This window comes from Bos indicus, chromosome 12 (genome assembly GCF_029378745.1).
Source record: "Bos indicus isolate NIAB-ARS_2022 breed Sahiwal x Tharparkar chromosome 12, NIAB-ARS_B.indTharparkar_mat_pri_1.0, whole genome shotgun sequence".
Taxonomy (NCBI): domain Eukaryota; kingdom Metazoa; phylum Chordata; class Mammalia; order Artiodactyla; family Bovidae; genus Bos; species Bos indicus.
In genome coordinates this window covers 12,230,539-12,248,647 of record NC_091771.1, presented here as the reverse complement: position 1 = coordinate 12,248,647, position 18,109 = coordinate 12,230,539, and the positions used below count along the sequence as shown (strand labels likewise).

Sequence of the window (18,109 nt, the reverse complement as noted above, 5' to 3'; positions counted from 1 at the left end):
AACACTGCAGCTATTAACGGTCTGGAGCAGGGATGGAATGAAGGGCCCTGTCTTCCTTTGTTTTATCTTGATCAACAGGCTTAATCTAGAGAACCTTAACCTAGGGAGGTTATTCTGATACGCCCTCAACACAGTAGGCAAAGCAGGAAGAGAGAAATTCTACAATATTCTGGCAACAAGTATTGGTGTGCTTGGAGGTTATTTAAGGGAGCTGGGTGAACACCTAAGAATCAAACAGGTGCTCATGGCTGACGCAGGAGATAAGTGAAAGCTGACCGGAGCCTGGCATCAGCTGGCTTCCCTACAGCCCTGCTGGAAAGAGTAAACGGGCAGGAAGACTATTCAGGGAGAATTCTCTTGGGGTGGGATTAAGGGGGTCTGGATATGCGGTGCTTTCCACACCTCATCACTTCCTTCAATCCTCCCAACAAGGCGCCTCCTCAACAGATGAGATCCATGAAGACGAGACCCACGAAGGCGAGTGATGCGGCTGAATTCACACAGCCAAGGAGGATGTCAGGGAAGGACCCTAACCGGGATGGTAAGGATTCTTTCCTCCAGAGGGGAGGACTAGAGGCAGTCAGAGACCAAACCCCAAATGGGAACAATTACAATTAAGTGAAGATGCTACTAGATCTTATACATGTTTTTTTGTTGTTGTTGTTCAAGATACTCTGTTTTCAAATGATAAACAGGTAAAGAGTTAGTCTTACATAAAATTCTTCAGACGCCTCTGGAGGTTCGGGAAGTAGAGAAGCTTTTGGCGGCAATTTGAGTTCATAGGTCATAATACTCCACCTGAAGGGAGAAGAATATCTGGTCTAAAATTGCTTTAAAATTTAATGGATTTTGTTCTCACCTCACATCCACACATGCTCGTGCTAAGTCACTTCAGTCATGTCTGACTCTTTTGCAACTCCATGGACTGTAGCCCAACAGGCTCCTCTGTCCATGGGATTCTCCGGGCAAGAGTACTAGAGTGGGTTGCCATTTCCTCCTCCAGGGGATCTTCCTGACCCAGGGATGGAACCTGGGTCTCCTGCATTGCAGGTAGATTCTTTACTATCTGAGTCACCAGGGAAGCCCCTCACATACACATGCACATACATTCATGAACATGTTTACCAAGTATGGGAAGAGATGGACTTATCATAATCTCATAAAATGCTGAATTCATAATTTATGATTTCCCTATCTTACCAAATCTGAAATAACCAAGTATGGGAAGAGATGGACTTTATCATAATCTCATAAAATGCTGAATTCATAATTTATGATTTCCCTATCTTACCAAATCTCTGATTGGAGACTTTCAGACATTTGAAGGCCATGGCCCACAGTAAGAAATGTACATATGTAACAAGACCGCCCCTCTTTACTAAGTGCAAAGCATTATGACTTTTCTGTTCTTTTCTGTTTTACTTTTTAAATAATGCTCACTGCAATTTCTAACTAGATTATAAAAGTTACTAATGGGTCACAACCCCAAATTCTAAAATAATGTTCAAGATTAAATAAATGCACCTATGAAAAATAAATCATTCTGCAGGTAACAATCACTCTTACCAAGTCAGCTTATACAGATATGAAATGGAAATTAGCTAAATAGTCCCTCTTAAATTAAGAAAATAAGTGTGGAATTGAGAGGAAAATATTAATAGAAATAATGCTTGACTGAAGCAAATTCATTTCAATTAGCTGTAAACATTAATTTCAAACCAAACACTGAATCATTTGGTGTTAGACATAAGCAATCAACTCCAGATAAATCCAGTCATTTATCTAAAATAATTTCAATACGTGAGAAGAACAATTGGGTATAGACATTATTATTGTCAGTAACAAGATGTGAAATAAAGACTTTTAAAAGACACAAAGCATAATGAGAGCAGTATTACAAATTACGAAACTTTAAGAAAAGCATATCACAGTGACAGAACGTAGAGGGAAATCCCAAGATTAGCACCAGTATGTAAACAGAACCTAGTATATCAATCAGACTAATAAGTCTGCACAAAAATTCAAATTCTGAGAGAATTCCCAGAAAGACATAGGTTATCTGTTAGGGTGTGTAAACTAAATAGATGTGTATAACTACTATTCAACTCTTGATATGAATATATTATAAATATATGCCTGTTGCTGGTTTAGTCACTAAGTTGTATCTAAGTTTGAGACCCCATGGACTGCAGCCTGCCAGGCTCCTCTGTCCATGGGATTTTCCCAGAAAGAATACTGGAGTGGGCTGCCATTTCCTTCTTGACCCAGAAATCAAACCGCCATCTCCTGTATTGCAGGCAGATTCTTTACTGCTGAGCCTGCATGGAAACCCTCATTATAAATATACATATTTGAGCATAAAAAGTCATTCTTTCCTTCATGCATCTATGCAACAGGTATGTACTGAACATCTCACACTGACAGTATTCAAGGGTCTGGTAATAGAAAAGTGAATATGACCTCTCTAATAAAGCTTATATTTTGGTGCCGAAAACAGATGTAATAAAAGCAATGAATAAAATAATAAAACTTTGTAAAACTTCATAAAGGGAAAAATCACAACTGAAAACCAGGAAGTCAAGTTCTGTATACCTGGAAATACTTCTCTGGTCAAAGGACGGTTACAGAATTAGGAAAGAAATCCACCCAAGTGTCCTTGACCTTCCACCTATACCTCTTCCTTTTATTGGCAAATGACTGGAGCTGAAGAAACAGGAGAAAGTCTCAGCACAAGCCAGGAAGGGATGCTCATTGGTACCGACTAGGTAGAGCTGGAGGCAGGAAGTAGGGAACCAGTTTGGTGGTGATTATGTGCATTAAGGGCTTCCAAAGTTCAATCCTTGGGTTGGGAAGATCCCCTGGAGGAGGGCATGGCAACCCACTCCAGTATTCTTGCCTGGAGAATCCCATGGACATAGGAGCCTGGTGGGCTGCAGTCCATGGGGTCGCAAAGAGTCAGACACGACTAAAGCGACTTAGCATGCACCCATGTGCATTAAGAGTGAGTGCAGTGTTGAACAAAGGCCCTTGGAAACAGTCTGTATTTTGGTGTAGACAATTGGTTCAACCGCTTATTAGCAATTTGACCTTGAAAACAAAAGAAATCTACTGAGCCTTTTACCCTGTAAGATAGAATAGTATTAACCATCTCTAAATGTATAGTGAGGATTAAATGAGATGATATTCTATTAAGAAAAGCAACTAGATGTGCTAGGCAGCCAAAAATATTAATCATTCTTACTCCCACTGTCTCTAGAAAACTCAACATTCATCTTTGTGAAATAGTCATAATAATGCTTTCTTAGCCAGTGCTGTTTTGAGGACTAAATAAGTTAAAGTGAAGTCACTCAGTCGTGTCCGACTCTTTGCGACCCCATGAACTGTAGCCTACCAGGCTCCTCTGTCTATGGGATTTTCCAGGCAACGGTACTGGAGCGGGGTGCCATTTCCTTCTCCAGGGGATCTTCCTGACCCAGGGATCGAACCCAGGTCTCCCGCATTGTAGACAGATGCTTTGCCGTCTGAGGGAAGCCCATATAAGTTAATATATATGAAAAAGCATATATAATGTGGAATATTTTTAAACATCAATTTTCCACTTGTACTGACAAACGTCCATAGTCAAAGCTATGGTTTTTCCAGTAGTCATGTACGGATGTGAGAGTTGAACCATAAAGAAGGCTGAGTGCTAAAGAATTGATGCTTTCAAACTGTGGTGCTGGAAGACTCTTGAGGAGTCCCTTGAACTGCAAGATCAAACCAGTCAACCCTAAAGGAAATCACCCCTGAATATTCACTGGAGGGACTGATGCTGAAGCTGAAGCTCTAATACTCTGGCCACCTGATTCAAAGAGCCGACTCACTGGAAAAGACCCTGATGCTGAGACAGATCGAAGGCAGGAGGAGAAAGGGGTGACAAAGGATGAGATAGATGGATGGCATCATTAACTCGATAGACATGACTTTGAGCAAACTTCTGAGAGACGGTGAAGGAAAGGGAAGCCTTGGCCTGCTATAGTCCATGGGTGGCAAAGAATTGGACACAACTTAACAACTGAATGACAACAACGATCAGCTAAAGATATCCTGTTATCCTGTGGCCTTCTGACTGACTGAAGTGGGTGACAGAGGATGGGATGGTTGGATGGTATCACCAGCTCAATGAACATGAGTTTGAGCAAACTCTAGGAGATAGTGAAGGAGAGGAAGCCTGGTGTGCTGCAGTCCATGGGGTTGGACATGACTTAGTGACTGAACAACAACAACAATTCTTAAATTAGTAAAGAAAGCACAAGAACAAAATTGTCTTATGTTTCTAACAATAGTCCTAGCTTTTTAAATCCCCTTTATTTTTTTGGGGGGGTGGGGTGGCTTTGGGGGCCTCCCTTGTGGCTCAGCTGGTAAAGAATCCACCTGCAATGAGGGAGACCTGGGTTCGATCCCTGTGGGAAGATCCCCTGGAGAAGGGGAAGGCTTCACTCCAGTATTCTGGCCTGGAGAATTCCATGGACTGTATAGCCCATGGGGTCGCAGAGTCGGACATGACTGAGTGACTCACTTTCACTTTTTTTTTTGCAGGTCTGTATTAAGGAGTTTTACCACAGGGGTGTTGTTTCTCTGCTAACCACCTGGAGACATTAATTTTTATAACATACGAGGGAAAAGCACACACCCAGTGCAGAGGAAATGCCTCACAGTATTTCCTAGGTTGTGGGGAGAGTGGTATTTAAATTTACAAGAAAAAGCCATTTAAAATACCTTGTGAGGTTTAGTAAGTGCTAAATTGGGCAGTCTTCTGGGAAACCACCTCCAGACTCTTTTAAAGACTGGAGACTGAGTCCACTTTATGCTCCCAAACTACATGGGGATCCCCCTCATGACTGGTTTGGGATTAACTCAGATAAATGCTCACCAACCTAGCTTTCTTTTTAAATATCCTGTCTGCAGAAGAATCAGCCATTGCAACATTACCTTATGGCAGGCAAGGTTACCATTAATTAGATTACAGCTTATTTTAGAGTAATTACATTTTGGATTGGTGGCTCCCTGATGAGATTTTGTTATTTTCGGGAAGAGTTCCACAGATGGCTAATCCTATCAGAGTTGTTTTGATTCATGCTAGCTAGAGTTTATAATGAGATTTTGACATTTGTGTTCCAGTGATGATGGCGGTTACTGCTTACTGAGTCCTGGTTGCTCCTTATGTGCCTGAGCGCAGTCGTGTCTGACTCTTTGCAACCCCATAGACTAGCCTACCAGGCTCCTCTGTCCATGGCATTCTCTAGGCAAGAATACTGGAGTGGGTAGCCATTTCCTTCTCCAGGGGAGCTTTTTGATGGAGTAATCAAACCCACATCTCCTACACTGGCAGATGGATTCTTTATCACTGAGCCACTAGGGAAGCCCGGTTGCTCCCTATATGTCAATTCTAAACACCTCCTCCATAATACTCAGGTCACACAGACTGTTTTTTTTTTCTTTTTACATGTGAGGTATTTAGAGAGAGAGCAGTTAAGAGGTGCAATCCAGAATACCATAAAAACTGTGATGGCTCCTCCATGTGAAGCTGTTTTCCTAGCATTTTCCTGTCCCTGGGAAAGGATTATATTTTTTGGTATTTTGTTGGCTCAATTTCTTATTAACATGTATAATTAAGAAGATATACTGTCTAAAGTTTGTATGTTTTCTTTGGTTTTCATGAAACCAGAAGAGGAAAGGGCCATACCTTGTATATTCATCAAAAGACCCCCCACAAATTAACTATTTAAGCTTTCTGACCCAAACAGCAGTTAAAAGTAATTAGTATCAACATGAGCTTTCCAAATGGTTCAGTGGTGAAGAATCTGCCTGCCAAGGCAGGAGACGTGGTTTCAATCCCTGGGCTGGGAAGATCCCCTGGAGAAGGAAATGCAAACCTACTTCATTATTCTTCCCTGGAAAATCTCACCGACAGAGGAGACTAGTGGGCTACAGTCCATGGGGCCACAAACAGTAACGTGACTGAGCGACTAAACAGCAGTAAGCATTAATGTAGCCATCTATCTTTAAAATAATGGGTTCATTAAACTAGTCTTCTCATTAAAAAAATTCATTCATTCACTCAAAAAACATATTTACAGAGTGTCTGTTCTGTGTCAGGCTCTGTTCTAGACCACAAGGGTGGAACCCCTTCATGGGCTTACTGTCAGTACAGTCCTAATGATCAAAAAGAGGATATCAGTATGCTGCTTTCAATCTAGTTTTAGAAGAGAATTTGTTATTACCTGTCCAACATTTTGGTACTGGCTCGTTCCAGCTTCTCAAGTATCTGAGGAAGTTGGGTGTCGTCATCGTACGAGCCTCCCCAGCCGAGAACCCGGGCAAGGTCGTTTCCTGTCCCCAGAGGCAGTACTCCCAGCTGACACTGAAAAAAAAAACAGCCCCACCGGAGACCTCAGACAAGTCGAGAGAGGGGGACTCTGACACTTCTGCACTTCACTGGTCAGCAGGTTAGGATACATTCATATTAACTAGCAACGAAAAGAATGATGACCACTTGCCTGTTTGTTCAAGTTGAGCTTATCAATTTCTGACAAAACCCAACCTACACTTCCATCTCCTCCACAAACAAGAATCCGGAAATTGTCAAACTTCTGGAATAATCTTAAACTGAAAGTAAGAAGTATTTGATTTTAGGATAAGTGAATAAAAATCACTCTCCCCAATTCTTTTGTCATTCTATTGTTACATATTGGTACTCATGTTCAGATTAAATATAAGAACTCTTACAGGTGAATCATACTATAAAAATTAATTTGAGTGCAATGTGGAACTCACAAAAATGTCTTAATCATAAAGAGGAAAGAGGATTATATGCAGAAATGGAGACAAAATTAGGAAGAAAGGGGAGTGAGAAATGCAAAAACAAAAAAGAAGCAGAACCCAGGAAAGATTATTGAAGGTTAAGTGATAGGCAATGGTAAAAATAGTGATTTTTTTTCTTTCTATCACAAGGATATATTATTTCCATGAGTAGCATATTAAGACCAGGGTGGAGAATCCAGGGCACTGATGCTCTTGAGTGGCATGGGGGCGATTCCTAAAGAGATCCACCAAACATCACTAATGTACCCCCACCACACTGCCAGCAGTTTTTTAACTTCCTCTTTTCCTTTTCTCAGGTCAATCTTTCTACTTCTGCCTTCCTTCATCTCAAATTTTGACACATCTCACCCTCTGAATGTACCTTTGTATACCTCAAGTATTGTGGAAAATTGAAAAAATATGGAGACAATCTCAAGAAGTTTCACAAAGGGAGTTCCTTGGAATTTTAGAGGATGAGTAGAAAAAATAAGATATTGGAGCCATGAAGGGTTATAAAACAGATATGCTAGAAGGGGAGACAAAGCTAATCAGCAATGGGAGAGACAGAGGTGATGAGAGAAGCTAGATGGGGAAGTGCCAGGACCCATGCAGGGGGAAGGAAGGGAGGTACAGCACATAAGGCAGGACTCGGGTTCAAATGAAGAGCGATACCCAGGGAACCAGAAGGGCCTGAGATAGCAAGAAAAAGGCAATGGGAACAAGAAGGAAGGCCCCGAAGGGACAAAAGTGAAAGGGGCACAAAGAGAGACTGAGAAGAGAAACAGAGAAGACAGGAGAGTGCTGGAGCTCAACAGGCCTTTTCAGGAACTGGGATCTAAAGTCTTCATTTCTACTTCGGCGTTACAGTGGACTCAAGAGAAAAGCCAAGCTGGCGTGAGCAAATCGGAAAGAGAGTGTATGCCCCTGGTTCAGACGACTCAATACCACCTCTTCAACGAAAATCATAAATATATACACTAAAAATGTATTCAAAGTGCCTCAAGGCATATTTTCCAACACTGAAACATTAATTTTTTCCCCCAGATTTTAAGTTACATGACATTCCAGAAAGTCTGAAGTGGACAGTTAACAAAAGTACTTTCTGTCATTTATGGGAACCAAGTCTTAAATCCTTGACAACTTGTTTCTGAGATCCACAAGAGTATCTGTGTTTCAGTTAAATAACTGATTATTTGTATTGTATATAGTTCAATACTAGCCTCCCAATGCAAATCATTTTCTGAAGTTATTTTTTTGTATTTCTCCATTTACATAAGTTGGTCTACTTCTATAGAGCTAAGCAAACAGAATTGTTTGATGTAGGATATATTCGAAAACATTTTCTAAACAAATTTTAGAGCTTTGGGCACACAGGAAGTTATATAAATATCAAAACGGTTGTGTTAAAATTTATAATTAGAACGTTAAAAAAAGGGACGTGTGAGAAGATCAACCCAGAGGCGTCTAGATGAATCTACAGTTTTCATGAACTGAAAAATCAAATGTACTTCACACTTAGTGCTATATTTCATTCAAGGAAGATTTGTCAGTAATCAATTACCCCAAATGAGGACCGCCATTCATCAAATCAAACACCTGAGCTGGATTTAGTAACTGTTTAAATCGACGAAGAAACTTTACTCCCTGATTATCTCCACTCTTAGAATTGACAAAAACCAATAAAGGACTAACACAGAATGAAAATGTTGCTCTACAGAAACCTGTGGGGAAAAAAAACAAAAACACAACGTAAGATCAATATGCACCGCTTTCTCTTAACAAAACTTTAGAAGAAAAACAGTTAAGTTCATACTTCAGAGCCCCCATATGCAGACAGGTTTATTACTCACATATTAAGAACACAGAACTTACCTTCTAAAATATGAGCTATAATGAAAAATCATACAAAAGATGGTGAAAGTATTAAGCACAGATAATTTGAGATCTACCACTTGCCCTAGCAACACTTAATTATTAAGAGAAACCAATCATAGTGTACAAATTCACAGTTGTTAAAGGATTCATGCTAATTTCCAGTATTATACAATATTTAACACCTCCTCCTTAAGGTCTCAGAAAGTATTTTTAAATTTTATAATAAGTAACAGAACTTTGATATATTGGGGCTTAGGGGGAGGCTGTTAACAGCACAGGTTAAAAAAATCATATCTTCTGCAGCTTCTAGTAGCTATGATATCTACTGGCATATTTCTATAAAAAGTTTGAAAAGATAAAGCACTTTATTGATGCAAAACATTAATAATAGTTTATGGTAAAAGCCTTATGTAATACGGTTTGTTTACAAAGAAGTGGTAAGTATGCTATCCCCAAACCAGTGTTGTAAATGGGTTCTTCCATATGTACAATTAAGTCATAAAATAGAAACACTAAAAAAAGTGAATGAATGTATGGGAATATAAATTCTTACAATGAAACGATAGAAAAATGGGTTTCAAAAAGAGCTTTGCTAATGGGCAGTTTCAACTACAGAGGGGAAAAAATGCTTATAAAAAATTAATTTGTTCAGGTTGCATTTTCTTACAGAATAATGATCTTATTTGATTTGCTGAAATGTAAAATCTATAAATCTTATACACTGTAATTTCACCACTGTGTTAATAGTTATGTTAAACCTTAATTTTAAAATGTTCTTGTATAAATTAAATGTACTGTTCTGCAATTGAAATGGAATTATTATATATAAACTGACCAGAATAACCAACCACAGTGTTATTTATACTAGGGAAATAGTGTACATATCAACATTTGATGAACCAGGAATATACATACTTCTACTACCGATACTTACCATCAGAATCAGTGCTGTTGAGTGCAATTGGAGGTATGACAGATACTTTACATTGGCCAAGTGGACATACAGGATGATATAAATCTTTACAGGCAGTGTGTACCTAGTAGCAAAGAAAGAAGCCTTCAGGAATCACTAAACACACATCCATGTTTTGTTATGGTACAAACTATGTCTAAGGAACTGAAAAATTAAGACTAAGTGCATCTTCAAATGTCCAGGAATTCATAAAGTATTTTAATGGCACAGTGTTTCTATTTCTAAGGAATGGACTAATCATTTTAGAGATGGGAATTTGATTTGGTTTGTGCAGTCTGTTTTCGTGGGTGACTCAGGCAAGTAGTATGTAGTCAGTAAATGCCTGGTGAGAGCAAGGAGAGAGGAAGAGACAGAGGAAGGAGGACAGAGGAAGGAAGAAGGGGAGAGAGGAAGGGAGGGAAGAAGGGATGAAGAAGGGAAGCAAACCGGTATGCGTCCAGCATCACTGTCCATAAGAAAAACTGATGACACTAACCGTACAAAATTCTTACATAATATAATGAAAATAAAAACAGTCTGCAAGGTGTCTGCAGGGATCCTGCAACTTTCCATTCACACCTTTTTTATAACACTGTCATGCTAGTACAGTTATAAGGACATCTGTGCCTACTGTCTCAGCTAGACTGCCCTCTCGGCAACAAAAAGAGAAAGGTCTTATTATCGCCCACTCATCTTGAGAAGTGATCCACATCGCCAGCACTCAGCAGATGTCTTAATTCCGTAGGAAAAAAAGTTTCAAGGTCACTCAAGCTTTGGAAACATATAATGTAGGACCTAGGCAGGAGTTGGAGAAGGCAATGGCACCCCACTCCAGCACTCCTGCCTGGAAAATCCCATGGATGGAGGAGCCTGGCAGGCTGCAGTCCGTGGGGTCGATAGGAGTCAGACACGACTCAGCGACTTCACTTTCACTTTTCACTTTCATGCATTGGAGAAGGAAATGGCAACCCACTCCAGTATTCTTGCCTGGAGAATCCCAGGGACAGGGGAGCCTGGTGGGCTGCCGTCTATGGGGTCACACAGAGTCGGACACGACTGAAGTGACTTAGCAGCAGTAGCAGGACCTAGGCAATTTAGAATAATTTATGTATCTACCTAGAGAGCTTTTAAATGCTTCATCAGTAAAAGCAGGCACTTCATAAAGCACTTATTTAATGTGGTTTTATTTCATTAGTCCTTTAGAAAACTGGCATATCAGTTAAATATATTTATAAAACTTTTAGGAAAGTAATTGAAATTTGATAGTGATTCTTATTCTGCTGATGACCTGATTTGGGACAGTTTCCTATTATGATTTATAATAATTAATCCATCAGGATTTTAGAAAAATGAAAATGCACAGTTTTAAAAGAAAAAAGTTTGAGAGTCATGAAACAAAACAGAAAAATATTTATAACAGTGTTAAATGAAAAAAGCAGAGATAAAATTGTATCTTCACTATTTTTATAAAAAAGGTAAAACTATATCCAAAAACTGGGCAACAGCTGGAAAACTTAGGAGGTGATTCATTACGGTTGTGGAAATACGGCTTGGTTTGGTTTTGAACCAAGTGACCATGTTTAGACACTAGAGATTCTGCTGTTAGAAACTCATAGTCTAAAGGTAAAATAATATCATAACAGATAAATGATAGTGTATATGAGGTACAAGATTAAGAGGGATGGAAAAGGTGGCAACAGAGGATGAGATGGCTGGATGGCATCACCGACTCAGACACGACTGAGCGACTGAATAACAGCAAGCTTTCCTTTTTGGTTACTGTAAGTTTATCTCCTATGTCTGCAGGATAAATTAGGAGTTTGGGATTAATGTACACACACTACTGTATATAAAATAGATAACCAACAAGAACCTGCTGTACAGTACAGGGAACTCTACTTAATATTTTGTGTAGCTATAAGGGAAAGGAATCTGAAAATGAATATATATACACACTTATGTTTACTTATGTATAAATGAATCACTGTGCAGTACACCTGAAACGAACACACCGCTGTACATCAAGCATACTTCAGTTAAAAAAAAATAATAGCTGACTAAAGATAAGTAGAGAGCTATATATTGCAGGTAAAGACAACTTTTATAAAATCTTTCTAAAATGAATCATCACACAGATGATCTCCTTTCTTTTCAAAAAGTTATGAAAAGAGCAGCTGCAGTTTCAGAAGGAGAGAAATAGACTTCAGTAAATGCAGACTAATAAAAGCAGTGGTAGAGACATATGTCAGCAGTTACCCCCCCAAAAAAAGAAATCTTAGGTGGAACGGAATCTTGACTTAAAATCTGGTTTGAATGGCACAAGAGTGTTTTCAGGGTTAGGGTTGCACGAAAACTCCAAAAGGAGAGAGATTATCCAATATAGTCTGTATATTATATTAAATGGGATTTAAAAAGTAACACCTATGGCAATAAAAATCATGGCAATCAGGAGAATTATGTTTGATTCAAAGATGAAAAAGAAACACAAGATAACCTATCAGTCCTGACTAAAAAGTCATAGGACTTATTTTTCCTCCATGGCTCATGGAATCAATTTCATGGATTACAAAATCAAAACATCATATGCAGACCTCTTGCATTCACTGATCTTCAAATCAACAGTATTTTTAAAATTTTTATTAACACTATTTTTTATTTTTATTTTGATTTTTTGGCCACATCATGAGAAGATTTTAGTTCCTGGACCAGGGATTGAACTCACACCTCTGCAGTGGAAATACAGACTCTTAACCACTGAACCACCACGGAAGTCCCTTCAACGTAGTTACTGAGAGCAATGGTTTCCCATCTTTTTTGTTGGGGGGAGGGGGTGACTTCCAAGACTCAAAACTTGACCAAACAACTCAGCCTCAACGCAAGGCAATCGGCACCCTAGCTGGACAGCATCGCCCAGTGCTCAGGTGGGCGCACACTGCCTCCTTGCCCTGCTGTCTTTTAGCCCCACGTCACCCTGCAGCATGGAGGCCCAGTCCTCACGCAGACTGTCAGAGGTGGGACCATTCCTTGCCGCGGGCTCCATGCTGTGCTGTACCTGCTTCCCACCACTTGCTTACATGTGCAAAGAAGATTTTAAATATCTACTCATTTCTAAAACATAAAGGCATACACTTTAAAATGTATCAGTGCACGGCCTATTGAATTCGGCTTCTTTCTGTCAAGAGAACATGCATGGGGTTGTAGCAAACCCACACCTTGCTTGTCAGTCAAAATCTGGTGGCTTTCTGTCAGCAACAGGTGTTAAAATGGGCTGAAAATAGCAAACCACTAGATGCGGCTAAAGCTTGATGAAAAACAGTAAGACTGTGAGAAAGAGGTCTTCAGATAAAAGAAATATATAACAAGAACAGGTGTCACAAACAGGAAGCGTGCAGAAGTAGCCAGAGTGGAAGGAATACACTTTGAAAAAGGTGCATCTTAAAATGGGCTTCCCTGGTAGCTCAGCTGGTAAAGAAATGCAGGAGAACGCCTGCAATGCAAGAGAACGCCTGCAACGTAGGGCACGTGGGTTCCATCCCTGGGTCAGGAAGATCTCCCGGAGGAGGAAATGGCAACCCACTCTAGTATTCTTGCCTGGGAACTCCCATGGACAGAGGAGCCTGGCGGGCTACAGTCCACGGGGTCACAAGAGTCAGACACAACTAAGCGACTAAACCACCACCACCAAAACGGGTACCTGTACTATCGGCTGTGCTCCGCCATAAATTCTTAGCTTTGTCTCTAAATCACATAGATGAAAAGATACAGGAAGAGTCATTTCTTTTAATGGAGAATATTTATAAACCTCTCACCATCGTTCTACACCAAAGGCATCTCCAATCTTGAAGACGGAGAACACTGCCGCACGTTTTGTCGCAGACGGCACACTTGGCGCTCACGGGCAAGTTACCCTCGAGCCACTGGTGAGGCATAGCCACCTACACAGCAGGAAGAAAGGGCAGTCGAGTTAAGACCATGGAGGACACTGTTCTTAGCCCACGGAAGAGAGACAATGATTTCTTACTCTATGGAATCAGCAGCATGTATCATTCCTGGCATGCGTGCATTTCCCCCACTTTTAATGAGCATCTATTATGCCCAAGCACGATAGGGATACAAAAATAAAACTAAACCCCTACCCTGCAGGATGTGTATTCTCGCTGAGCACAGAGAGGGATTATCATAAACTGACCAGGAAGGGGTATCAGAGATTTGCATGCAAAGGAGATAAGGTTTTGAAGGTGGGGGAGCAGGCTCCAAAGTCCGAGGAGTGAATGTCTGGGTATACAGCTGAGCTGAGCCTTACAGAGTACCTTAGTCGGCCAGATAAGGGTCTGCAGCATCAGCCCAGCCCAACAACCCCTCCTAAGCCCTTACACACCAATCGTCTTAAAATTTAAGAGCTGAAAGAAGCTACGAAGGATTGAATTGAAAATAAAAAGTCCCAATCTACCCAAACTTTCCATCTAATCCTAATAATCAACACTTCCTCTTAACTTCCTATTGTAATTTAACTAATTAGATGGCTCCCACTGAACTTCCACGGGAGCAGAGAACGAAGGAGTGGGGGTGTCTGGGAGAGAGGGGAGAGGAAGGGAGCCTACCCCGTCCTCGTTCTCGATGATGTCCTTCCCGATGGAGGCCAGGGTCGTCCACTTGCAGTTGTTCATTGCCCTCACTGCACAGCGTTTGTGAGCCTTGAATTTACACACTAAAAAAAAGCCAACCATTGCTAAGTGAACATATACTTTTGGACCAACGATGAAAGGAAATCACAGCATGAAATTTCAAAGGGCTGGGGAGGGTGAGTAGAAGAAAGACAATATTTTTTAAAGTTTCTATTACTCTTCAATAACCGTCGATATTCTAAAAAGCAAATATGATTATGTGCTTATGAAGCATTCTGATCAAGCTACAGATTGCTAAAGAGATTTCATTTACTCCTAAAAGAAGAAAGGAAATAAATACTAAAAGAATTAATTCTTGAGAAAGGAGACAACACACATACACAAAGAAGATAAAATTCAGTAATACAGGTTTTCCAGTGGTCATGTATGGATGTGAGAGTTGGACTGTGAAGAAAGCTGAGCACCAAAGAATTGATGCTTTTGAACTGTGGTGTTGGAGAAGACTCTTCAGAGTCCTTTGGACTGCAAGGGGATCCAACCAGTCCATCCCAAAGGAAATCAGTCCTGAATGTTCATTGGAAGGACTGATGTTGAAGCTGAAGCTCCAATACTTTGGCCACCTCATGCAAAGAGTTGACTCATTGGAAAAGACTCTGATGCTGGGAGGGATTGGGGGCAGGAGGAGAAGGGGACGACAGAGGATGAGATGGCTGGATGGCATCACTGACTCAATGGACATGGGTTTGGATGGACTCTGGGAGCTGGTGATGGACAGGGAGGCCTGGCGTGCTGCGATTCATGGGGTCGCAAAGAGTCGGACACGACTGAGTGACTGTACTGACAGACTGACAGGAGTTCTGGTAATATCCAATTTCTAAGTCTGGGTGCTGATTACATAAAAGCATTTAATTTGTGAAAATTCAACAAACTGTGTACCCTTCTGATGTTTTCTTTTTTCTGTTCGTATATTACACTTAAATAAAAAGTTTGAAAATATCAGAGAGATAAAGAACAAGATAATTCAGGGGAATTTGAAAGTCCAAGTACGTCAAGAAAATATCCAGACATCATGGGAAATGCATTGATGAGGGTCACAAAGACGGCACTGTCTTTTAAAAGTGTCCTGTTGGGACTTCCTGATGGTCCAGTGGCCAAGACTCTGTGCTCCCAATGCAGGGTCCCCAGGTTCGATCCCGGATCAAGGAACTAGATCCCACATGTCACAACTAACACCCAGTACAGCCAAATAAATATTTTTTAAAAGTATCTTGTTGGAAGTGAGTAAGTAAAAAAGAGAAAAACAAACATCGCATACTAACGCAAATGTATGGAATCTAGAAAGATGGTGCTGATGAAATAATCACAGACATAGAGAACAGACTTGTGTACACTGGGCAGGGGAGGCAGGGGGTAAGGGAGGAGAGGGTGGGATGCAAAGAGACAGTAATATGGAAACACACATTACCATGTGTAAAAGAGACAGCCTTTGGGAACTTGCCCTGTGACTCAGCGAACTCAAACCAGAACTCAGTAACAGCTGAGAAGGGTGGGATGGGGAGGGAGGCGGGAGGAGGTTGGAGGGAGGTAATTTAGGTAAATCTACGGCTGATTCATGCTGGTGTCTGGCAGAAACCAAGATAACACTGTAAAGCAACTGCGTGTGTGTTAAGTCACTCAGTCGTGTCCCACTCTTCGCAACCCTATGGACTGTAGCCCGCCAGGCTCCTCTGTCCATGGGATTTTCCAGGCAAGAATACTGGAGTGGGTTGCCATTCCCTTCTCCAGAGGAACTTCCCAACCCAGGGATTGAACCTGGTCTTCTGCATCATAGGCAAATTCTTTACCGTTTGAGCTACAGGGAAGTCCTAGGGATATATCCTTTGATTAAAAGCAAACAACGTTTTTTAAAAATAGATTTAAAAAGTATCCTGTTGGGATGACTACATGATAATGCAGAAGAAAGGAATAATGAAGTGACACTCCCACTACAGGCATCGCTAAAGCTCCCCAGCCATATCACCAGAAAGATACCTACAAAAGAGAAATATGAGGAAACAGCAAGATAGAAGCAGTGCGTACATGAACAAAACAAATAAACCACAGATTATTTGAAAAATTAAACCTTACTTATGAAAATCAGAACTTGACTACAACTATGCTTATCCATCCCTGTAAGGACACACGCAGTTGTTTACTCGCTCAGTCGTGTCTGACTCTTTGCGACCCCATGGACTGTAGCCCACCAGGCTCCTGTGTCCATGGGATTCTCCAGGCAAGAATACTGGAGTGGGTTGCCATGCCCTCCTCCAGGGGATCTTCCTGATCCAGGGATTGAACCCGTGTCTCCTGCACTGCAGGTGTATTCTTTACCATTGAGCCACCAGGGAAACCCACCAAGAACATGCATTAACATACATTTAGCCAACTGCTAATGAATATTGACATTATAAAGAGTTTCTGACTTTTCAGAGAAATATTTAAAAGTAGAGATCATTTTGGTAGAAACATAAGAAGGTACCTGTTGCAAATTCAAAATGAAAAGGTGGCTCCTTTTTGCATGGTTTTTGAATTTCTGCCAGTAAACCATTAACAAATTTGAAATAACAGGTTATAAGCTCTTCTCTTTAAATTGTCTTAATTTAATATAACATGAAAACAAACAGGTCAAGTAAAATAAATGAGATGCCTATATAGCCAAATGTTCAGAATGCTTCAGGTATCATAAGTAGCCAGTATATAAATGGCCATTTAAATTGAGCCGTTTTTCCTTAAAAACAATATGAGTACATAGATACTGGCAATGTTTCATTTACCTGCTCTTTTTGTGTACACTGACAAATTCTTTCCTGGAAATCATAATATTTTTGCTATAAATGACTTTGTGACTCAAGCACAGACCTCATACAGAAAACAAATTTTCCACTTAACTTTATTGCTGAGAAACAGCAAAGTAAAGAAACAGCATCGCAGAAGGTAAGCTTTGTTTGAACAGTTACTTCAGCATGATATCTGCTCCCTTTTGCTATAAGGCAAGTGACTTTTACATTAGTTACTATTTTAAATTATTTAAATGGCTCAATCTGTTATTTTATTTCTCAAAAGAATGGTTTTAGTTTTAAAAAAGCAAGCTGTTTTCTAAGTACAAATAAGTGTTGATAGTCAATAACTTTTCTAAGAGACAAAGAAGGAAGTAATATAAAGAGGGCAACAGGGTCTAATTTCATGGCTTTTTGAAGATTTTGCCATTAAAAATTAAATGGTTCATGAAGAATAAAAATCACTTTTGTAATAATAAAGTTCTTCATGCAATGAGCATTGAGAATCACAAAGGTGTTTAATATAATATATAACGATTAAAATAAAACAAACGAATGAAATTATGGTCACTAAGGAATGGACATGAGGAATAGGCACCTTAATTTGGCAGGTGACAATTTTCTCCACACAAGTGATTCTGAAATAAAGCATTTTTTCCTGACCTGTAATATAGCCATTATTTTAAACCACAGAACTTAAAAAATACACTGGCTTGTAATAAAATTATGATTCTTTATTGCAATATAGTCTTTAACAAGTTTTAAGTGTTCAACAGTGGTTAAGACAAAAATTCATAAATACCCGTGTAGAGATATTTTAAGCTGTTGATTAAAAAGAATTACCATCTAACTTTTTATTCTTAGAGTGCTGTTTAAATCCTTGAGAATCACAATTATGCTCTGAAATTATAATTAGCATCCTCAATTGATTTAGGGAATTATCTGTGAAATGCATTTTCTGCCTTCTGTTTTTCATTCATATATTTTATATACGCAAG

The 18,109-nt window shown here is 40.0% G+C and overlaps 1 protein-coding gene across 8 annotated transcripts in view; it reads right to left on the bottom strand.

Annotated features, from left to right (window-relative positions):
• The window catches only part of DGKH (diacylglycerol kinase eta), a 218,368-nt gene that overhangs the window by 68,071 nt on the left and 132,188 nt on the right, over window positions 1-18,109 (bottom strand). For all 8 annotated transcript variants that reach the window (XM_070800017.1, XM_070800019.1, XM_070800020.1 and 5 more), the window contains 7 exons: window positions 14,272-14,378; window positions 13,480-13,605; window positions 9,653-9,755; window positions 8,405-8,564; window positions 6,540-6,648; window positions 6,264-6,403; window positions 714-798 (listed from right to left, as the gene is read on the bottom strand). In XM_070800017.1, coding sequence (XP_070656118.1) covers window positions 714-798; window positions 6,264-6,403; window positions 6,540-6,648; window positions 8,405-8,564; window positions 9,653-9,755; window positions 13,480-13,605; window positions 14,272-14,378 — 830 coding nt within the window. The remainder of the gene's footprint in view (window positions 1-713; window positions 799-6,263; window positions 6,404-6,539; window positions 6,649-8,404; window positions 8,565-9,652; window positions 9,756-13,479; window positions 13,606-14,271; window positions 14,379-18,109) is intronic.